We start from the raw sequence: 25,139 nt of genomic DNA, 5'->3' as shown, positions 1-25,139 counted from the left end.
TATTGAGAAACACATTTTTGAATAATGCACCTGCATGATTGGCAAAATTCGGAGGAAGATCATGTTCTACAGCAAAAAAATATTAGGTATATTTCATGGTCTGACACCATTATTTAAACCATCCATTTCTTTCTTTATGCACACTGTCGTTATGCATATTTATTTGCTAATATCTGATTACATCATGTTTCCTGCCACTGGAAACTTAAAAATCACATCAACAAACAGTATGCAACACAAACGTGTTGCCTTTTTCTGATTTTACAACACAGAAAATCTTGTGTACATGTCTTCTGAAATTATGAATCATTTTTTTCACATCTTACTGAAAGATAATATTAATTAGCTTCGCACTACGCAAGTACTATGAAATATGGCTGCACATTATAGACAACTGTTATACACCATTTCTACTTTGTAATGTAGAAAATCATCTTACAACTAATTCATTAATAAAATAGACAAAAATTTATAAATTTTAAAAAACTTGCAATTTTAAAATAGTTTTTTTTTGTGAAAAGAAAAAGATAGAGAAAATCTCAGTTTTTGAAAAATGACAGAGAAACTCTTTCTCACCAAATTACAACAGTGAGATAGTGAAAGTCCAATGGTGCTATATCTGGTGAATTGGGGGGATGGTCCAAGATTTCAAAAGCTGCACTCGTGCAGTGCAGCCATGGCAATGACAGACTTGTGAGGAGGCATGTTGCCCTGGTGGAACAAGAATCCTTTTCTAAGTTTTCATCAGCATTTGTTTTTGATGTTTTCGTACAAACACATCACAAGGTTTGCATAATATAGCCCTGTGACTATCCATCTTTCCTGAAGGTAATCGACTAGCAACACTCCATCAGCACTCCAAAAAACCTGATGCTATCGCCTTTGCTAGCAGAAGGAATTGATTCGGCTTTCCCTGGAGCGGGAGAAGGGTTGTTTCCACTGTTTTGGGCTGTTTCTTTATCTCTGGCTGAAAGTGATAGACCCATGTCTCATTCGTGTCTCATCTTGAGAGGAAATTTGCCGGATCTGCTTGAAAACAATGCATGTCACCTGACTTGACAATACTTGTGCATTTTCGATCTGCTGTCAACAACTTTGGAATTCATTGTGCTGATACCTTTTTCATAGGCGCCTCCGTAGCCAGGTGGGAAGGAGCAGCAGTGCGTAGCACACGCTTCTTGATTAGACCGGGGTTCGAGCCCGTCACCACCAAATACGGAGGATGCGGAAAGGTCAAGGAATGACCACCGCATATCCCGGAGCAATATGGCCTTAGTTGCTAATGCTCCTAAAAACCAAACAAACAAACCTTTTTCATAGCGAGATCCTCTGTTATTATATGGCAAATGACAGCCCCCCCCCCAGTTACCATAAATCAAAATAATGGTAACTGAAATACCAAATGCAATCCAAGCTGCCACAGCTTCTAGGGCGGTTCTTAATTGGATTGGTCTGGATGGTATGTTAGAATTTACAAGAATGGCTACTCCTCCACAGGCAGGAGACTCTGGGCTCCTATCTCGTCTGTATATCATATAATTTGAGAATTTCGGAAAAACTTGGGGTGACAAGAATGTTTCCTGTAGGCATATACCTATGGGATTAAACTGAGAGATTAAATCTCTTAAATCATCAGAATGGTTGCTTAGTCCTCTACAGTTCTACTGTATGATGTTAGGCATTATTTTGGTTTGGCTGAAGATGATTCATCTGACTGTTTTTTGTATGCAGGACATTTTTTCCAGTATTTTTTTTTTGGAATAAGGGATGTCCGGTATCCAGTGTCATTGGCATGGAGTTCTAGGATAGGTTCTTCATAATTTGGGTGTATATCCACTTACATAGTGTTGGTGGGTGGATCAGTTTCCTTACAGTTTTTATTAGATTTCAATTTTTTTTGTGTCATTTGAGACTGTCAGAGTATCAGTTGGGATACTAACTGGGGTGTTGGTGGCATTGCTTGTTTTAGTTTTAGAATATCTTTTCCAGTGGTTGATAAAACTGCCTTAACCCAATTAGCTAGTGAGACGTTGGGCAGTATTGACACATCTGTTTGAATTGCAGCTGTATGAAAACTTCGGGTTTGAGAGGCATAAGATGGACTAGGCATGGTTAACATTATTTGTCTTCGTGCCTCAGGATATGTGACTTTATGTTCTGCTTTGTATTTTTCTACCTGTTTCCCACATTTCACATGATTTCGAAAAGGCAGGGTGACTGCCTTTGCAGTTGGGGCAAATGGGAACTGCGGCTGGACAATCTGCTTGTGTATGATCTTTTGATCCACAAATAGGACAGATGGCATCACCTCTGCATGCCAGCTGTGAATGGCCACATTTCTGGCATTTAAAACAGCGAATAGGATTCGGAATGTATGGGCGAATTCGGCAGTTTAAATATCCAGCTTTTACTGAGGATGGCAAATCAGGAGTACAACAACTTAAAATGATGGAACAAGTTGGAATGAGATTTCCATCTTTTTTTGTCATTCTTTTAGCACTGATTACTTTTGATTGCTAAGTTCTTGAACTAATTCCTCCTCAGACACTGTAATTAAGTCCCATTCTGTGATGATGCCTTTTGATGAATTTAAGGTATTGTGGGGAATAACAGATACTGGCAACCCACCAAATGTCGTTATCTTTAATAGCCACTCCGATTGCTTGGCGGTGGCTGTTTCAATCAGGAGATCTCCGGATTGTAGTTGCTTTACCATTTTTGGTGATCCTGCAATAGATTCCAGATGTCTTTGAACCATGAATGGAGATAACTTACCCACAGGATGGGTGGGCAGAGAGTGTATCACCAAAAATTAGGAATGTCTGGACAGTGTGCTTCTGTTCAAAGCCTTTTAGGTTGACTATTGTTATCATGACAGGATTCTTTGCCTTGAGTTTGAAGGCTCTAAGGGTGGAAAATTTGTAGAATTCATGATGGCTCCTTTTGGCCCTGGGGGTTAATTTTTATAACCCAGGTTACTGGCCCTGCCAGTACAGGGAGGCAGGAGCAGTGCCACGAGGTGACCAAGCGGCTGAGTTAGTAAATTAGTATTTAAAAAAAAAAAAAAAGAAACAGAAAGGTGGGTTCCCTTTCTGGGCCTCTGCCTACTTCTTGTAGAGCAAAAGTGCTACTCTGATATACAAATAAAATCAAGAAATGGTTTTTGAAACAAAAAATAGAATCTGTTCCCTCAAATGCTCTTTGCAGAAATCGCTTTTAGAAATGCACTAGAAATCGCTTGGCACCCGGAGCCTAGGAGCCATGGACAACATTACCACAACAAACGAATTCAGCTTGAAAACAGCCACATACACACAACAGACCCCTAACAAAAATTAAAAATAAGTTTAAACTTCTTAATCGCAACCAATCCTACAACCAAACAATCCCCCCCCACCAACTATTGAGTGCACTGCAACCTAGATCAATCCCTACCAACAACCCTAGAAACAGATCTTGGCCGGTAAAGTTTTCTAACAACACAACAGTTTATTTATTTAATTTTATCTTATGCTATTTTAAATATATAGGTTTTAAAATGCTGTTTTCAAAAATGTGCATTAACCCCCAACACCATTATCCACTAATATCTGCAGTAATGTTATCTACAGAGCACAAGTAAACTCTGATATCAAGATTATAAATATAATCCCTTAGACTCCTGTCCACCAAACCACCTGACAATGAAATTTAGTTAGTTGTTTGGTTTTTAGGAGCATTAGGAACTAAGGCCATATTGCTCCGAGATATGCGGTGGTCATTCCCTGACCTTTCCGCATGCTCCGTATTTGGTGGTGAATGAAATTAAGAAAACTACAGTGTGTGTGTGTATATATATATAAGCAAAATTAGAATAATTAGATGAAAGAAAGAACTGACAAATGAAAATGTAGTGAGCACAAGGTGCCAAACAAGTAGGGAAAGAGGATAGAAAGAAAGAAAAGTATTAGGGATGGATGACAGGGAGAGAAGGTGAAAAAACCTAAGTGAGACATTAAATTATAAGAAATTAAAGGCCGAATTACAAAGACAGTTTAATGAATGAAGTTGCAAAGGAAAAGGAAAAATAATTGATTGATGTTTATAATTATATCAAAATAGCAAATATTGAAATAATAATTTTTTTTTTATAAATCTAATTCTACTAGAATTTTAAGAGTTACAAAGTAATAACCCTCAGTTACTGTCTTTGCAATCACTGAAGAAGTGGTAAGAAAATATCATGAAGCATTTGACTCCATTATTAAACTAACATAGGTTTGAGTGCATTATTATCTTCAAATAACACAGTTTACTTATCAAAATTCATTTTAAGTACCAAGTAAACATTTACTGAGATTTTTAAGAGCTGCATAAATTTATAATAAATCTAAAAGTTAAATGCAACTTACCCCATTCCTACTTTGTCATTTTTTAGAAGTGCTATTGCTTGACTCTCACTGATTGATTAAAAAAATAATAAAATTTGTCAGTCACTCAGTTAGTCAATATTTTAAAAATGCAATGTATAGGAAAAATATTATTAATAAAATTAACAACTAATAAAAAATAAATTAGAGCAATCAAAATATCCATGTGAACCGAGTATATTAAATACAAAATAATGTAACTCCCACACGCTGGTTGTATAGATCCAAATTTCTGATATCCTTCAAAATCTTCAATGAAAAAAAAAATAAATAAAATATTTTTGTGACAATATCAAGATCCATAAATGTAATACTGTTTCTGAAAACACTGTCATGAAGAACAGAAAGAAACATTGAGAAGAATCAACATTATGACAAAATCTCATGAAAATACAATATTGTATACAATATAAAAATACAAATATCAGTGAACTAAGTAGCTAGCAAAATTTTGTAAATATGTAAAGTAAAATTTGTGGGTTAAAGAATGGAAAAACCAGGTATAATTCTCGTGGGGAGTCTGCCAACATTTCTTTCCTGCAGTAAAGATTTATGTCATCAAGAATGACTTAGCAGAGAAGGCAATGCAGGCCATTCACAATGTTCCAAGTAACCCAGACAACCTTGATTAAGATGGTGCAGATGGAAAATGAGAAATGCCACCTTCTTTCCACCAATGAAAAAAGCTTACAGCCCATGGACCAGAATATGACTGATAATTTCCAGGACAAAAAAAGAGTCTTTACATACGGATAGGTTTTCTTAGAAATTTTATTGTATTTTGATTAATTAACGTATTAATTTGTGTTTTACAAATAGCATTCATTAGCTTATTTTTAAAATTTAGCAAGTGATTTTGTAAGTGACGACTCGCTACTCATAGCACATAACCAGTAGTATAGAAGAATAGTAGAGTTTGAATTTTAATAAATAAGTAGTTTGAAGGTTTTAATCATTTTTGGTCATATATCTTTTGTATTTGGCTAGGGATGTAATTAATTTAACATTGTGATCGTTATAGTATAGTGTAACTTGATAACATAAGGTATAACGTACAACTAGATAGCATAATACGTATCAATGCATTAGCTTAGGATAGTATTGTATAGTCAAGTATAGCGCTGTATAGTCAAGTTTGTTTGTTTGTTATTTGATTTTTAGGAGCATTAGCAACTAAGGCCATATTGCCCCGGGGATATGCAGTGGTCATTCCCTGACCTTTCTGCATCCTCCGTATTTGGTGGTAACAGGCTCGAACCCGAGTCTAATCAAGAAGCACGTGCTAGGCACTGCTGCTCCTTCCCACCTGGCTACGGAGGCGCCGTATAGTCAAGTACAGCATAGTAGTGCTGTATAGTCAAGTACAGCATAGTATAGTGCTGTATAGTCGAGTACAGCATAGTATAGCATAGTATTGTATAGTCTAGTATAGCCTAGTATAGTCGATTAATCAATTAAATTTATTAACCATATTACTTTTCATTGTTAATTATTTAAATTGTATTTAAATAGAAATCATACCCCAGACTAGAGCAGCAAAGCAATGTGCACAAAGTAGCAGGAGTGCTGTGGCTTGGGGAAAAACCAAAGTTATTCTTTGGTTTTTCCCCAAGCCACAGCACTCCTGTGGTTCTCCAATGCATCACAGCCTAAAAAAATGAGGAACATGTGAAATGTTTGCAGACCTTTCTGGAATACGACATGATCTAGCCAAGGAGGATGTCTTTGAGTGCTAGGTGCAGAGAGTATCAAGAAATTAGGTGCCAACTCAGCATTCTAATGAGCAACTATGAGAGTTTGAAGAGTAGGGTAGATACCCTTGAAAGAATTAAAATGGGGGCTATTTAAGCTCTCAGCTACCCAACTCAATGCCACTCACTCTTGTGCATCAGGCAACACAGTGGCAATTTTCAGGGCAGAATGTGCTGGTCCCACAAAGGTAGTTATTGTCAGTGACTCAATTGTCAGGGAGACAGGAAACATATTGTGCAAAAAGGTTAGGGGGAATAGGATGAGGGTGTGTCTGCCAGAGGTAAAAGTTGATGATGCTGTAGAGCAAATATCATCAGTTAAGGGCACAAAAGGCGATACAGATTGGCACTAATGACATTAAGAGTAGGAGATCTGCAGACTTACTTAACAAGTACAGGTCGATTTTGAAAAAAAAAGTCACAAGTATATGATGAGATCTTGTCAATCAATTCGGCCCTGGAGAGATTGTGCAAGGCTCATGGGGTAGAATTTTTCCCAATATGGTCTGTGCTTGTTAACAGGAGGCAAAGTTAGGTGAGTCAGAAAACTGCTAGCTTGGGGGTGGGGGGGATTCACAGAGTAATAGATTAACAGTAGCCGCAGGCAGAGGTGAAAGTGATTCTTGCATTTCTTCTCTTGGAATGAGCAGCAGCCTGGAAAGCGAGGTGCTGGGGATTTCAAGGGCTGCTGGGGCTCATCATGTAAAAGTAAATACATGGGCTGTGTTAGGTTAAACTAAGAATAAGATGAGGTGCATCTATACTTGCATGTACACCAATGCTAGAAGTACAGTAAATAAATTTGATGAATTTGAGGTGCTGGTCAATACATCAAATGCAGATATTGTTGGGATATCAGAGATGTGTTGACACATAGATATAAGAAATGCAGAATTTGAATTTGGGGAGTTCAATGCGTACAGAAAGGATAGACAGCGTAGAAATTGAGGACGGGTCATGCTGTTAGTTAAGAAATACTAGATGATTGCTATTTGTATCAACATGTCAAGGAAAGTACTAGGGAAAAGAATACTCTAGACCTCATCACCACCACCCATGAACCAGATGACATAATAGGACTAACAATACAGGAACCAGTAGCAGGAAGTGATCATGGAGGTCTACGGTGGCCGATGAAGAAAGAGGTAGCAGTAGTTAAAGGCAAAGGAATGGATTATAATTTCAGGAAAAGAAATTACGATGCCTTAAGGTACTACATGGCCTCTATTTACTGGGTAAGATATCTTACAGAGAGCGAGCGAATACAATTGAATTATGGTATACATTTAAAACATTGATAAAAGAAGCCTTGAATGCTTATATACCATTAAAAAAAATACTCCACGAAGAGGATTCCAAGTTGGATGAATAATGAAGTTGCCAGATTACTTTAGCAGAAAAAGACGCCATGGAAAAGTTACATAAAAAGTACTGAAGCCTATAACAGCTACAAATTGATCTGTAATAATGCCATTGAAAAGGTTAGGCTGGCAAAGGCAGATTATAAGAAATCGCTGGCAAAGAGGTGGGGATAAGGAATTCTTCACATATATAAATGCAAAGTAGAGAAGGACAAACCAGATTGGACCCTTATGTAGTGGATATGGGATAGTATTAGATACCCAGCTGATGTTGCAGATGAACTCAACAGTTACTTTGCATCATTATTTACAGAAGAAAAACCTTTTATGTCAATGAGAAGTTACGGGAGTTGAAATAAATGTAATTAATGATGTTGAAATGTCACATTTTAATTTAATGAAAAAACTTTTGAGCCCTTTTGAGTAAGGTTCCTGGGGTTGATGGTATTTACCCTTTAATCTTAAAGGAGGCGGCAAGTGAGTGCATCGAACCACTGAGGCTAATTATGAGAGCATCATTGGACTCGAGAGTGATTCCGTTGGATTGGAGAAGCGCCAATGTATCTCCAATACATAAGGGCGGTTCTAAGAGTCAAGTGGGAAATTACTGGCGGGTTAGTCTAACTTCAGTAGCACAGAAAATCATGTAGCCTATGATCAAGGTTGGAATTCAGGATCACTTAGATAGAAATGGAATTCTGAAGGATACTCAGCATAGTTTTGTAAAGGGAAAATCATGTTTAATTAATTTGGTTAGCTATTTTGACAGGGTCACTCAAGAGCTGGACATATGGAATAATTTCAACATTGTTTATTTGTATTTCAGTAAGGCATTTGACACAGTCCCACATGAGAGGTATTTTATAAGCTGGAACAGGTTGGAATCACAGGGAAAGTCCTTAGATGGCTAGCTGGATGGCTTCAGTGCAGGAGGCAGAGGGTTGTGATAAATGGTTATTCCTCAGATTGGGTTGATATAAGAAGTGGAGTTCCCCAAGGATCAGTATTAGGACAACTGTTGTTTTTGATTTTCAGAAATGACATCAATGGAGAGATAGAGGTCATGATGTCTAAATTTACAGATGATGTAAAGATTGGCAGAGTAGTTAATGATTGCTGCCAAGCAGAGCTTCTTCAGAATGACCTAGATAGACTTCAGGGATGGTCAGAAAAATGGCAGCTATGCTTTAATCCAGCAAAGTGTAAGATATTGCACCTGAGGAACAGAAACCCCAAAATAACGGCTTTGCAATTCAGTCGATAATTTCCTTAATTCATCATATCTTTTAGCATTTTAACATTCTTTTGCCCTTTTCAAATCTACATTACTTCTTTTTTCTACTATCCTTACCCTTCTAGTCCTTGGCACTTTGTGTAATTTTTACCTCCATCTATGCAAACTTTAGACTTATCTATTCTAACATGCTTAGTAATTCGAGGGGGATTGAGGTACTATTACTTTTCTATCACCTTATTTCCGTTCTCCTTATTTAGCAACAGCTGACTATCTTTTGTCATCCAATAACATGTTATATAGTATTATTGGTTCTCTACTATCACCATTATTTGCTTTTTACTTTGATTTCGTTGTCTGGGCTATCGGTCGGGCTAAAGTCATCTAGCTTGTTAACCACCTTAAATTCGTTTACCTCCCTAACTAATTATCTTCTATCCACTACTATATTCTAGTTTAATCTTAACTTAACTTAGTTGTCACTCTTACAGATATCCTTATGATATCTATTTACCATTCGTCAGGAATAACAGGCAGATGATAACAGAAACTGATAGCTCGCCAATTGTAGGAGGACACATTGTAAGGGTTAGCCCTCGTTAAAGTCCTTTGCAAAGTGTCTCCCCTATCTTTACTACAATTGGCATGACATAGTTATTTAGTAATTATCATTATATATATATATATGTTTCATTTTTGCTTATAACAATTATGTTTCCCTACCAGGTTATTACCATGGACCAGAGTCAGCTATGACAGATATCACAGCCCTTAGTTACCACCTGCTCATTCACATTATGTTCATAGATATTAAGACTGATGTAATGTTTTATCTAGACACTGATGGCATTAATCAGCTCTTCTCTCCCTTGTTAGGTTCTTTGTTTAGGTTTTCACTGATTGTATCACCATTATAATTAATTATCTTACGTTTATAACTGTTAACTATTTGCCATATCCACTATATATATATATAACTAAAGTGGAATTTAACTAAAAAATAATAAAATAGAACTCGTGCCAGTAGCATGATAAAACAGTTCAGTGAAAATAGCAAATTAAACATAAAATTCAAAACAACAGGGAGGGAAGAGAAAAAGGTAACATGACTAAAAGTATTGTAGCAGGAACTCTCCAAAATAATTTAGAAAATTGAAATAAAAATAAAAATAATGAAATTTAAATGCCAATTACATAGAAATTTAACTGCGCCTCCCTCTGACAGGAGCCAAGCCCAAATTATGTGAAATATCACCAGTAGAGACGAAACTAACTACAATAAAACAAAAGTAAAATAAACAAAAATAGACTAACCATTATGCCCAATATTGAAGGACCACAGAGGGCCAATAATGGGAAGGGAATCATTGCATTTCAATTGTTAGATAAATTGCTGCAGAGGAGAATTGATCGAAGGATCAGTCCCTTTCCGATCCACAGATCGAACAACCTTTGCAGAGGATTTGAATAACAGTGGTCCTTATGCAGTGAGAAATCAAGAAAAAAAAAAAAAAGAAAAAAAGACAAGCACTCCAGAGCAAGGCCACAACCACTGACACACTGTGCGAGCTTAACCAGATTGTATAGGCAAATCATAAACTACAGAGAGCAGCACAGGTGCAGCATTAGCAAATCAACCCACTATTGTCATGTGATATACATATAATTTGGATAATAAAAATAAAAAATAAAAAGATATAAAGCAAACATCAGAGGCAACAAAATGCACATTCCTCTACACTATGTCAGAAATATAACTAAAGTGAAATTTAACTAAAAAACAATAAAATAAAATAAAACTTGTGCCAGTAGCATGGCAAAATAGTTGAGCGAATATAGCAAATTAAACATAAAATTCAAAACAGGGAGGGAAAAGAAAAAAGTAACAAGACTAAAAGTATTGTAGTAGAAACTCTCCAAAATAATTTAGAAAATTGAAATAAAAATAATGATGTAGAGCATAGATTCCCAAACTTTTTCGGGCCACCGCCCACTTTGCAAGACATAAATTTTGTAACGCTCCCCATTATAACAGTTTTCCTGCGTTCAAGCCGTTTGATATTTTCAACGTAAATAGCAACTAATGATACATTACTGCTTATGCCGTTAAATTATTGAAAAAGTAGTGGCCAATATGTACTTCATCTTGAACACAGTTATTGCTATTCCGATTTTGATGAAACATAGCCCATATGTAAAGATTGTAAAGTGTATGCTCGAATAACATTATGGACAGTTTCATACAATGGTTTAAATATGAAAATTCGGAATACATATTAAGAGATTGCAAATGCATTAGTAAAAATCTTATTGTAATAATTAAAACACCATCAAATATGTTGAAAAATTGTTTATTTCGAACTTATAAAGTAAAAATACAAAGCAAAAATAACAAATTAACGTGAAGTTTCATACAATGATTTAAATATGAAAATTCTGAATACATATCAGGAGATTGTATTACATTAGTAAGAATCATATTGTAGTAATTAAAACACCATCAAATGTATTAGAAAATTGTTTATTTCGAACTTACAAAGTAAAAATACAAAGAAAAAATAAATTAATGTGAAGGATGAGCCTGATGCATTTTTAAAAGTTTGTTAATATCGGATTCAACTTTCGTTAAAAACAGTCGTAAATCGCCACGCTTAGTTATATGCAATCGGTTCCTTTTCTTAGATAGCAAATTCGCTACAGCACTAAACCCACGCTCAGCCAAATAAGAATTACCACAATTCAGGGTACAGTGTCAGTATTGATTTCTGAAGCCAGAACTCTTGGTATCCACTTTTGAATTTTATTTTTAGTACTTCATTTGTTGTGAGTTCTATGAGCTCCCCTTCTAAATTTGATGATCCTGCTGTGCGATCCTTTCTCACATTACATGTGAGAAAGGATCTAGAACCCAATTTGGTATATTCATGTTTAGAATATCCTTGAATCGCTCATTAAAATCAGCATGGAGAACCTCCAAGTGTTGGCAGTATGTAAGTAAATCTTCCTTTTTGAGAGAGACTGCTGATAAATTTGAAAAGTGGCTATATTCCCCTCGGCCTAGATTCCGCTTGAACAGAAAACGTTTCCCCACAAAAGCAGCAATAACGTTTTTTGTTTTAATTAAATTCCATTCATCACCTTCTAATTGTAGATTGACTTCGTTAAATATTTTATAAAGGTCTGTCAAATAAGCGATGTCATTTTTGGATATAATCAGGTTGGCCCACAATCCGTCGTCTCTGTTTTCTAGGAACTCTAGTACTGAATCAAACAAATTGTAAAATTGATTCAGACAAATACCTTTTGAAAGCCAACAAACTTCTGTGTGAAGCAACAAACGATTGAAATCTTCATCGTTTTAACTACAAAGTTGGCTAAACAATCTGTCACTCAATGAATTGCTTCTGATCTTGTTGACTGCTCTAATAACGTAATGGAGTGATGTATGCAGGCTTTCACTTAAATTTATCACAACGTAATGTCGACGATGAAGAACACAATGCATAGCGAGTACATTTGGTGCTGCTTGTTTGAAATGCGCTATGAAACCCTTGTGGCACCCTGTCATTGCTGGAGCACCATCAGTAGCAGCAGACAAAATATTATGAATAGGAATGTCTCTCTTGAAAAAACTTATTCATGGTATTAAATATAGATTCTCCCTTTGTATCCGCTTCCAAATTTTTAGCAAATAATAATTCTTTGACAAACTTTTTCTTCTTTTATGAATTGTACGTATGATAAGAGTAGTGCTTCATTATTTGGGAAGTTGATTCATCGAGTTGAATGGAAAATTGGCATGTCTTCAAATAATCACACAATGATTTTTCAAAGTCTTCAGCCATTTCATCGATTCTTCTTTGCACTGAATTATTGCTCAAAGGAATTTTCCTGATGATATCTGACGCTGGCTTATGAAGCACAGTGTTTATTACTTCTTTTACTGCCGGCAAGATTAATTCCTCACCAATTGTGTGTGGTTTTCCCGCTTTTGCGATTAATAAAGAAATATTATAAGAAGCTTGTAATCCATCATTATCTTGTTTAGTGGATGACGCAAAAAGTTTTGATATAGTTGGACGTTTAAAATATTTTTCTTCTAGTACTTGAAAATAGGACAAATCTGTATCCTTTTCATCAGCATGCATTTTAGTCAAATGCTCTCTCTTGTAGCCTAGAAGGCTTCATTGTTGTTGTTGTTGTTTGGGGTTTAATGGCGCAAAAGCAACTTCGGCTATATTGCGCCTGTTCAAGTTTTGTTATTTCCTGTTATATTGTTACTGATTTAACATATTAGATATGATTAGTTAAGTTTATTAAGCTGAGGTATGATAAGAGTTCACTGATGTTTGACTTTTCTCCCATAATGAGTTCAAGGCTTAATGGCTCATTTGAATGCGATTTGAAAGCTGATTGGCGGGCAATTTGGTATCGTGGACATTCTATGATGATGTGCTTCACTGTTAGTGTGGTCAGACACTGAGGGCATTGTGGAGGATCGTCTTTCATTAGGAGGTAAGAGTGTGTTAAATATGTGTGTCCGATGCGAAGCCGGGCGAGGATAACCTCTTCATGTCTGTTTGACTGAAAACTTGATTTCCAGGATTTCTGCTGTTGTTTGATTTGGTATAATTTATTGTTTGTTTGAGATTTCCAGGTCTGCGTCCATATATTTTCAGAGGCTTTTCGACTGATGTTTTTAAAGTCATTGAGCGGTATTTTATGCAAGTGAGAATTTTTGTTAGATGGATTTTTTGCAGCATCATCCGCACGTTCATTGCCGAGTATTCCAGAATGTCCAGGAATCCAAGTGAATCTGACTCTTTGTTTGTTTTCCCGAAGGTGTGATAAGGAGAAAAGAATTTTTCTTACATACGGATGAGATGGATGATCTTCTGTCTGTAAAGCATATATTGCACTTAATGAGTCTGTGAAAATAATACTTTTTACGAGGGAAGTTTTGGCAATGTGATCTAGGGCGAGACTTATTGCAAACAATTCAGCACTAAAGATACTGCACTCTATTGGAAGAGACTGTGAGATTATGTTGTTTGGCAATACAACAGCAGCACCAACGTGTGTGGCCGTCTTGGATCCATCAGTATACAGATGAGAATAGTCAGAGAATTGCGTTACATAAGAGGAATGGAGCTGTTTTATATGTTGGCTTGGGATATTGCTCTGTTTCCATTTTATGAGGAACATGTCACAGTCTACTGAACTGATTTTCCATGGTGGAAGGGCTGTGGGGGTATCTTGGTAGATTTTATCCATACTTAAGTTCAATTGTGAGAGTATTTCTTTTAGTCGGATACCTGCAGGTTTGCAGATATTAGGTTTGTTCGTATATAAATTTTCCCATTTCGGTTTATACAGATATTGCCATGTTGGATGTCCAGGAAGGCTTTGAACTTTCGCAGCATAGTTCATAAGAAGAACTTGTCTACGAAGACTGAGTGGGAGTTCATGGATCTCTGTATATAGGCTATACACAGGTGAGGTACGGAAGGCTCCTGAAATAACACGTAATGCATTGTGATGAATTGGATCTAACCAGTTTAACACACTTTTCCTAGCTGAGGAGTAAATGGGAGAACCATAATCTAATTTAGATCTTATCATTGCACGATATACATGCAAAAGTGAATATCGATCTGCTCCCCATGTCATGGCTGATACAGCTCGTAGAATGTTTAATTTCTTTAAGCACATTGTACGCAGATATTTTATGTGTTCTAGGAAATTTAATTTTTGATCCATGATTAGTCCTAGTAGCCGGATACTCTGTTTCAGTGGAATTTGTTGATCGCTTATCCTTAGTTCTGGATCAGGATGCATCTTTCGTTTTCTGCAGAAGTGTATTGCCGCTGTCTTTTGTACTGAAATTCGATATCCATTATAGATGGACCAGGATTCTATTTTGTTAATAGGACATTGGAGCTGCCTCTCGATTGTCCGCATATTCTGTGAGTGACATGATATTGTGAGGTCGTCGGCATATAGGTAGGTTTCAATTGTTGCTGGAATAACTTCTGTTACTGGGTTTATTTTGATAGCGAAAAGGGTTGCACTGAGGACTGAGCCTTGGGGGACCCCCTGTTCTTGATTGTATATTAGAGACAGGATATGATGGTAGCGGACTTGAAAAGTTCTTTTAGTCATGAAATTCTGAAGGAACTTCGGTAGATGACCTCGAAGACCTAATTTGTGCAATTCATGAAGGATACCATATCTCCACGTGGTATCGAACGCCTTTTCAATATCAAGGCATATCATTACAAGGTGTTCATTTCAGAGAAAGGCATTGCGAATATTTGATTCAGCTTTTGTCATTATGTCTATTGTGGATCTATTTTTCCGAAAACCATATTGACTAGGACTAAGGAGGTTATGGAAGTCAAGAAACCATGTTAACCGAGCGTTCACCATTTTTTCTAAAATTTTACCTAGACAGCTAGTGAGCGCGATGGGACGATAATTATATGGATTTGAATGGTCCTTCCCAGGTTTTGGAAAGGCCAGTACAAACGAATGTCGCCAAGAGTCTGGATATGTATCCTTAAGGTATATCCTATTATATAGCAGTAACAGCATGTATAAAGAATTTTTATGGAGGTGTTTGATCATTTGATAGTGGATTCCATCCGGACCTGCTGCACTTTCTTTAGATTTAGCTAGGGCTTTATGCAATTCATTTATAGTGAAGGATTGATTGTATGAAATCTCATGAGCTGCATGGAAATTAATTTTGTATTTTTCCATTTGAGCTTTATATGTTTGAAAGATTGGTCTGTATGACGTTGTTGCTGCCAATTCCTCAAATGTTTCTCCTAGTAGATTTGCAATTTTTTCTGGATCAGTTATGTCATGACCTTTCCAGCTTATGATCGGTTTAGGGACGGTTGTATATTTGCCTGAAATTTGTCGAATTTTGTTCCATATTATTCTGCTGTCCATATTTCTATTAATTTTGCTTGCAAAAGATATCCAGGATTCTTTCTGAGATTTCCGGCGTATATAGCGTGCTTTTGCTCTGGCTTTCTTATATTTTATGATTCCAAGCCTTATTTTTTTCTTTCTTTGCTTCCAAGCATTCTTCATTCCACCACTGCTTGTAATGTTTATGAGACTGGTGAGCTGTCTTTGGTATTGCAATGTTTGCTGCGGAAATTATTTGATTTGTGATATGAGTAACAGCATTATTGATATCAGTATGTCTTATGATTTTCTCATCTAAAGAAGCAGCATATTGGTATTTTTCCCAGTTTGCTTTGCAAAATTTCCATTTTATACCTCTTATAGGTTGCTGTACATCATTTGCTAGTAGGTGACAAACAACTGGGTAATGATCACTGCTATAGGGATCATCGGAAACAGACCAGTCAAGGAGAGGAAATAGAGCTGGGGAACAGATGGTGAGATCAATTGCAGAGGTAGTCCCTGTTGGTAAGTGGACATGGGTGTGAGTACCTGTGTTTAAGAGTGTTAGGTTCCTATTATTTATAAGTTTTTCAATCATCTGTCCTCTTTTGTCTGTACGAAGTGATCCCCAGATGATATGATGCCCGTTAAGGTCCCCCATCAAACAAAAAGGAGATGGTAATTGTTCAATTAAATCCTCAAATTCTTGCAGTGTATACGCATGATTAGGTGGAAGGTAGAGAGAAATCATAGTCAAGGTAATTCCAGTCACGATGCGTACTGCAACTGCTTCAAGGGGTGTTTGTAGCTGAATATGCTTGGATGGAACATTAGAGTCAACAAGAATGGCGACTCCTCCATGACCTGTATTGGTTTTTCGGTCTCGCCTATATAGATTGTAGTTCTTGATTGAAATACTTATGTGCGGAGTTAGGTTTGTTTCTTGCAAACAGATACTTGCAGGAGCATATACGGAAATTAGATCTTTGATATCACTTAGATTACTTCGAAAGCCATGACAATTCCATTGTAGAAGTGTACGCATTATTTGGGTTTAGTACTTGATACAGATGACTTACGATGAGCTGCTTGTTTTAATCGATCTGTTTTGATTTTTTCTTTTCTGGGGAAGCTTGGTCGGCCACCACTGTCGATGTCATCATTTGCGTAAAGTTCCAGAACTGGTTCATCTTCTTTCTCCTTTTCATCAATATCCATAGTGTCAGTATTTTTTTGTGTTTTTTCTACAGATTTGGTGGAATTTGTACTGCTTGTTGGTGTTGGATCTTCAGCATCTGGTGGGATTACAATGGGTGTATTAATTGCCTGGTCAACTTTTTGTTTTGTTTGTAGAAGAAGATTACGTGCCCAATCTGCTATTGAGATGTTAGGTGGGACTGTGATGTCAGTCTGTATTGCAATTACCTTTGTTTTCTGCACTGTAGTTGCTGGTGTTGCTGTTGCTGCTGCATATGATCTCACTTCTGGAAGTAGTGGTATCTGCTTTTTGGCTTCTTGATATGTTATCTTATGTTCAGTTTTATATTTTTGAACTTGCTTTTCTCTTTTCCATATATTACAGTCTCTGGAATAGGCAGGGTGGTCTCCTTTGCAGTTTGGGCAGCGAGGAGACTGTGTATTGCATTCTTTACAGGTATGTTCTTTTGAGCCACAAGTGGCACAAATAGCCTGTCCTCTGCATACTGTTTGGGAATGGCCATATTTTTGACATTTGAAGCATCTTAATGGATTGGGGATGTATGGTTTTACCTGGCAATTCAGGTACCCGGCTTTGACTGATGATGGTAGAGTTGGAGTACTGAAAGTAAGTATGATGGTGCCGGTTGGAATGAGGTTTCCATCCTTTTTAATAAGGATTCTTTTGGCATGTGTGACATTCTGGTTTTGTAGCTCTTGTACGATTTCTTCTTCAGAGCTGTTTAGGAGGTCCCATTCCACGATAACCCCTTTAGATGAATTTAAAGTGGCGTGTGGAGTGACTTTGATGGGAATCCCTCCAAAAGTTTTGGTTTCAAGAAGAAGCTCAGAATGTCGATGATTTGTCGATTCTATCAGAAGGTCGCCTGATTTCAAGCGGCGAACCATTTTCGGTGGACCAGCTATATGTTCTAGACACCTTTGTATAACAAAGGGAGAAAGTTTACTAACTGGTTGGTCTGATAGGGAATGAATAATTAGAAAGAGTGGCGAGATGGTTTGGGTCACATCTTTCTTTTGTCTTTTGGCAGTAGATGGATTAGGATCATCTTGCTGCCGATTATGATCAGTTTGATCCATAATTCCAGGAGAAGTCTGGTTTGTCAAGTCCATTGTTGCTCCTTTTAGCCCTGAAAGGATGATTTTTCCTTTCAGGTTTCCGGCCCCACCACGGGGAGGCAGGAGCAGTGCCACCTAGTGACCAAGCGGCTGACGGATTAGTTTGTTAGTAAGAAAATGGATAAATATCCTAAAAAAGAAAGGTGATTTTCCTTCCTGGGTTCTACTTAAAATCTGCTAAGTGAAGAACCACTTACAATGAACTGAGAATAAGTGAGCGGCTAGAAATGAAACAGAACAAAATCACTTGGAAGGATCACTTTAGAATTCGCTTAAGAAAAATCGCTTGGCACTTGGGGCCAAGGCTTCATTGCTTCATTTGAAAATACTTTTTGGAAAATCAAGCACATAGGTAATAACTGGTTCGTAGGAGACTGAATAAAGCCATATTTCAAATACTCAATACTGTACTGTCGACATTTCTTCTTAGATTCAGGCATAATGAAGTAATAAAATTTGCAACAATATTCACAAAATAAAAGATTTAATTTACACTTTGTATGACTCCACTTATCTATCACACTTTCGACTGATGATTGTAATGAAACTTATTCCTAAACAGGAAAAATGTACGATCACATATCAATTTATGAATTATTACGTCGGCAAAACGGCCTTGGAAGCTTTGAAGATGAAACGCGCTACAGCATTAGTTTAAAGTTCACGCCAAATCTGTCTTTCAAAACAGTTGTTACTACTGGTTTGCTTTATTACTTCTTATGTCAACTCACAGTAACTCGTGTTGTTACATTTCAAAGGCCCTAGGCTAATTAGGGTGAGTTTAGAAAAATAACACAAAAAGGCCTAAAAAAATACACACTTGATGTCACATTTTTGTCATTTGCATGAAATTCAATAGAAGGTTTTGAAAATTGAAGTGGGAAAATCGAAGAAAACAGTTCTGGCTTCACCTATAGCGAATTTCAGCTATGTCCATAGAGTAAAAATTATAGAATTTATTAATTGACCTTTGGACTGGGTCCACTGGACCCGAGGAGATAAAAATACGGATAAGGAGCCACCGATCCCTAGACCGCCTGAACGCCCTCCAATTGCTTCTGAACCCACTATCTCCCTCCAGAAGGCTTCAGTGCCCACTGGGGGGCGGTACCGCCCACTTTGGGAACGTATGATGTAGAGGAATATGCATTTTGCTGTATATCTTTTTATTTTCCTTCATGAACTGTTTAACTATTGTTCATTATTCAAATTATATGTATATCACATGGCAGTAGTGGGTTGATTTGCTAATGCTGTGGCCATGCCGCCCTCTATAGTTTATTATTTGCCTATATAATTAAGCTTACACAGTGTCAGTAGTGTGGCCTTGTTCTGGAGTGCTTATCTGTTCTATTTTTGATTTCTCACTGCATAAGGACCACCGTTATTCAAATCCTCTGCACTGGCAGTTCGATCTGTGGATCGGAAAGGGACTGATCTTTTGATCAATTCCCCTTTGCAGTGATTTGTCTAACAATTGAAATGCAGTGATTCCCTGACCATTATTGGCCTTGTGGCCCTTGTTCAATATAGGGCATAATGGTCAGTCTATTATTGTTTAGTTTACTTTTGTTTTATTGTAGTTAGTTTACTTTTCAATTGATGATATTTCATGTAATTTGGACTTCGCGCACATCAGAGGGGATAACATTAAATTTCTATGTAATTGGCATTTAAATTTCATTATTTTTATTTTTATTTCAATTTGCTAAATTATTTTGGAGAGTGTCTGCTACAATACTTTTAGTCTTGTTACCTTTTTCTCTTCCCTCCCTGTTTTGAATTTTTTAATTTGCTATTTTCGCTCAACTGTTTTGCTATGCTACTGGCATGAGTTTTATTTTATTTTACTCTATTTTAGTTAAATTTCACTTCAGTTATATTTCTGGCATCGTTTGTAAGTGTTGCAAATTACAATGTCTGGAAACTAGGCACTTGTGAGGTGATCTGATTGAAGTGTATAAAGCTTTGAATGGTTTGAGCATTCTCAATGCTGATGGGATTCTTCCTCTTGCTCAGAATAATCACCTGAGAGGGCATAAATTCAAATCGAAGAAAGATAGTTGTAGGATAGATGTGCATAAGTTTGCCTTTAGCCAGCGGGTGTTGGTTGCTGGAACAAACTTTCATCTGTCACTGTGGAAGTTGACAGCTTAAATAAATTCAAGGCTGAACTAGACAAACTTTTGGAGTGAATGGATGGGTGAAACTGGAAGGGGTACTTTTTTTGGCTGATGGTATATAAACTTGCTTTCTTGCATCATATGCCTCTACTAATGTTAATGTAATGCTAATATGATCACATTCTCTAACTTGGTGGCTATTGGATGGAGAAGACTGTCCACTTTAAGGGAATTTTGAAAATGCTTCAACATCAAGAATATGACAGATAACATTGTAATTGCCAATGATAAAGTCAGTTCCTACTGTACAAATGCTAAATGAAAGCAGTTATGGCCTGAATGTGTTCAAATGTTTATTGCCTCTTTCATTGCCTTCCAGTTCAAGCAATGGAAGGCAATGAAGGACCTTCTTGTACAAAAAAAATATATAAATAAACAAACTTCTCTACAGGTAGCATTGTAAAGCTTCTTATCTTATCTTTTCGTATTCAAGCAAAATGCTTTAGAATGGTTTAGCCATGTACAAATAGACACGTTTGAATTCTCAACGAGGTTAAGAATTTCCCTGTCTTTCAGAGATATTAATCCCAGGGGCTCACATCTGGTGAGTACGGCCTTGGCACACCCAGGGCCCTGAGCTGGATATCATCATCATATTTTTCTTGATGATTCCTTCCTACTTCTGACTCTCTCTCAGGGAATCTCAAAAATTTTTTATAAGCCTCAGGTTCCTTGAACTATAAGGCTAATAATATTTTCCATATAAGATTACATTTTAAACAATCTCCCCTCCTCAGGCAAGCTATTTATCCAGTATGTAGATATGCTGTTAACATCAAAGCAAAAAACCATTAATGAACTATTTTTAAACAAATTGATTCAATCCATAGCAGACTAAAATAAAAAAAGAATTAGAATCCAGCAATAGCAATAACGTTTTAAATCTTAGTAAGTTTAAGCAAAATCATCAGATTAAATCTTCAGATCTACATAAAAATACACAAACACACACAAGTGAAGGAATTTCACTGTAAAGGTGAAATTCCTTCACCTTTACAGTATCAAAACATCTGTATTGTATACACAGGTTCACAATGCCATAAGGCAAACACAAATCTGATTCCCAACCATGCACACTGCAGCAGCCACTTACATAAAATATCTATCATTGTGCAATACCACAGCCAATTACCTTGTTGTGTTAACATACACCGATGAGCCAAAACATTATGACCACCTAACTAATATGATGTTGGTCCTCCACATGCAGCCAAAACAGCTCGTAACCAGCGAGGCATGGACGCTACAAGATTTCTAAATGTGTCTTGTGGTATCTGATACAAACACGTAACCAGCAGATCCTTTAACTCCTGAAAGTTCTGTGGTTGAGACGCCGCAGATTCGAGTTGCTGTTCCAACAAAAACCACAGATGCTCGATGGGAGTGATGTCTGCAGTATTTGGAGGCCAGGGCAATACCTGGAAGTCTTCCCCATGTTCCGCGAACCAGTCTCGAACAATTGAGGCTGTGTGGCATGGCACATTATCCTGCTGAAAGACGGCACCACAAGAGAAGACCGTTGCCATGAAAGGGTGTACCTGGTCAGCAATGATGTTTAGGTAGGTGGTAGACATCAGAGTGCCCGGCACATGGATGACTGGACCCAAAGTATCACAGCAGAACATTGCCCAAAGCATGACACCGGTGCCTCCGTCTTGTTTCACAGTGCATCCAGGTGCCATCACTTCCCCAGGTAAACGACGCACACATGGTGCAACAGGAAATGTGATTCATCGGACCAGACGACCTTCTTCCAATCACCCAAGGTCCAGTTTCAATGCTCGCGTGCCCACTGTAGGTGCTGTCGCCAGTGAACCATGGTTATCATGGGCACTTGGAACAGACTGCAGCTACGCAGCCTCATTTTCAACATGGTTCGATGTACTGTGTGTGTTGTGAAACATTACTCCCATCATCAGCATTCCAATTACCAGCTAGTTGAGCCACAGTCGCCCTTCTGTTGTCACGTACCATCCAGGAGAGTCTTTGCTCACCTCGATCAGCTGTGATTGTCCAACACCTTGCCGGCGGTTCGTAGGTTTCTCCTCCTCGGACCACTTTTGGTAGGTACTAACCCCGGCTGACCGTGAGCACCCCACTAGCCATGCCGTTTTGGATATGCTCTGGGCATTACAATTTTGCCTTTGTCAAACTTGCTTAAGTCCGCTGCCTTTCCCATCTGAAGAACAAGAGTAACACTGATTAATGTAGCTCAGTATCAGGTGTTTTTTATACCATGTCCCAACCTACGTATGCACTGTAGTTCACCTGCAGTTGCTTCAATTTGCATAACGACTCGCTGGTTATAATGTTTTGGCTCATCGGTGTATATTCTCAGGTAAACATATCATAGTATTTTCTTCTTAAAAAAAAAAAAAAGCTGGGTTCTCAGTTCAATAATTACAGATTCTTTCAGTTACAGCATTCAAGGCGCCAATAATACATTCATTGTATTCAGAATCAACTTGCAAATCATGTTACGTTGGCAGGACCACAGTAAAATACAGTTCCAAAAGCACATCTAACTCTAAAGCATACCACTGCTAGGCAAGTTTTTGCATTAATCCCTCCAAGACAGAGCTCAGACAACATATGCAATCCAATTCCCACCATCACTTAATTGATTCAGGGATAAATTTAAGTAAAAATTAAAAATCCAGCTACAAACTGCTAATGTATGAAACAGTGGCCACTGAATAGTTCTCATGAATTCATAATTAAGTGTACTGAATGTCAAGTTGCCATTAAGATTTCTCGCGCATATGGCAATTAACCCATATGAAATTTCAATTTTGTGCATTTTATACCAGTGCATCACGAGACCTGAATTTCTCCTAAATGGAGTTTTCTTTTATATTTTTGAAATTTAGACAAAATTATGACGTTCATGAAGGTCCCTTTACATGCTTTATTTTTTATTTTCTGACACTGCTAAACCTTTCAAGAAAAGTGCACTTTTTTTTGGAGATTCAAAGTCTCTTCAACTTGTATCCTTTCAATTTTCATTCTTTACTAACCACTCTATTTTAATTTCGTCCTTTCCAAACAGGTTAAGTTTTATAGATAGAAAAGAAAATACATTTCATAGATATATTATGTGAGGCTTTAGATGATTCTCCTACATCCAACAAAACTGTCAAAACATGTGCAAAAAGAGATTTGATTTTTCATTTAATGTCTCAATGCAAGACACTTTAAAGAAGTAGCATCTCTGCTTTTTTTTTCCAGGAATGTGCAGTTAAAGTTTGTTTATGAAAAATATCCTACTTATTGTGTTTTAAAAATAAAATAATCTAACATTTTATTTGACATGAATCGTCTGAATTTCATTCTGTTTGACAGGCCCACATTTTGCATTACCGTAGAAAACAATGATGAACAAAGCAATGGTAGTTATTCATCATGTTTCAAAATTCAGTCTCCACAAACACTGGCTAACCTAGCCTACCTGACTTATATAAGGGCTGCATTCCGTGGAACTCTACATAAGTTGGAATTTCCCTTAATGCTTATGCAGCACTTGCAAATTTGATTGAAGCAAAAAAAAAAAAAAAAAAAAAAAAAAAATGTACGCCTTACATATAAATAGAATTATTTATTAAATTTTTTTATCTCACATGAAGGAAAAATTACGAACGTATACAAAATTAAAAAATTTCAAAATTATAAAATTACAAAAGAGAGAAAGGAGACAGGAAAAATGTCAGCAAATTTTACCTTTCTAGCATTGCTGCCAGAATTAACTCTCCAGGTGATAAACAAGCCACTGCAGAAGTTGAGGGCTGTGGAGATTTAGAAGGGGTTTTTCCAATACATCACAAAATTTCTCTGCAGCTGCAGAATCAGCACTGGCGACTTCACCGCATACTTTAATAATGTTTTGGAAACCAGCACGATGCTTGAACCTATTAAACCACCCATTGCTTGCCACGAACTTGGGGTTCGCTGTACTTATTCTTAATATCTTCATAAATACTTGTTGCTTTTGCTTGAATGGCCATTGGACTCAGGGGCACTTGCTTCTGAATCTGATTTTTCATCCATATTATTAATAGGTTTTCCATCTTTGATATAGTGCCTGAACGCTGTTTTGTGATCACTGTTGAACTTAAATGAGTTGATCCTTTAACATGTTCTTCTATACGCACACTGTCCCGTAAAACAGTATTCACTGTTGAAGCAGCGAGACCTAATTTCATACAATAAATGACAAACTTTGTCCTGCTTCATAATTCTTAATTAATCATCTTCATTTGTAAATCAATTTTGTTTCGTTTCCAAGCACTGCCAGCGCTTGCACTTTCCGCTGGTCCCTTTCTCTTCACCATTGTAATAAGTAAATAGGAATGAAGAAAAGATTCTAAAAATTTATTTGTTTTTTATATGATTAAAGATTTCAGTGAAGGGGAACTCGTTTCATCATAATACCGTAACGTAAAAACCCACACAATTCCACTTATCGGTCGGTATTATCACGAATGCAATAAGATCAAGTTTACTACCTGTTTATAATAGATTGCACTAACAGAAAAGCACAATAAACTGGGAAGCGCAAATTGTTTTTATTGTTTGATGGTAGTGACCTCCAGAAATGTGTTTTAGAAAAATATCACAAAGGCGTTCAAAATTGATTCTTATGATAATGACGGAACATATGATAACGACGAAAGTGTAGTGCAATTTCCAATATAAAAATGACCTTTTAGAGAGATAAACAGCTTAGTTATATAGCAAAAATTTCAACTTCCGAGGTCTTGGAACAAATTACCAAAAAAAAAAAAAAAAACCACAATGTGTTATTGGTTCACATTGTGTTATTTTCGTAATACCTCCATTTATTCCTACAGGATGCAAAAAACATTTCCACGATTTTTTTAAGTTTGCACTGGCCGGCAAAAACTTACATAAAGTTGAATTTCCCTAAGTTGAGCATTATGTAAGCT

General features: G+C 36.9%; 1 protein-coding gene across 1 annotated transcript in view; it reads right to left on the bottom strand.

The window, feature by feature from the left end:
• The window catches only part of Stat92E (Signal transducer and transcription activator Stat92E), a 478,242-nt gene that overhangs the window by 280,058 nt on the left and 173,045 nt on the right, over window positions 1–25,139 (bottom strand). Inside the window, exon 11 of the mRNA XM_090375942.1 lies at window positions 4,392–4,439. Coding sequence (XP_090232068.1) covers window positions 4,392–4,439 — 48 coding nt within the window. The remainder of the gene's footprint in view (window positions 1–4,391; window positions 4,440–25,139) is intronic.

The sequence above is a fragment of the Mastigoproctus giganteus genome, chromosome 1 (assembly GCF_048544385.1).
Source record: "Mastigoproctus giganteus isolate SK-2022 chromosome 1, ASM4854438v1, whole genome shotgun sequence".
In the NCBI taxonomy this organism is placed as follows: domain Eukaryota; kingdom Metazoa; phylum Arthropoda; class Arachnida; order Uropygi; family Thelyphonidae; genus Mastigoproctus; species Mastigoproctus giganteus.
The sequence above is the reverse complement of the archived record's forward strand: the minus strand, read 5'-3'. Positions and strand labels throughout refer to the sequence as shown.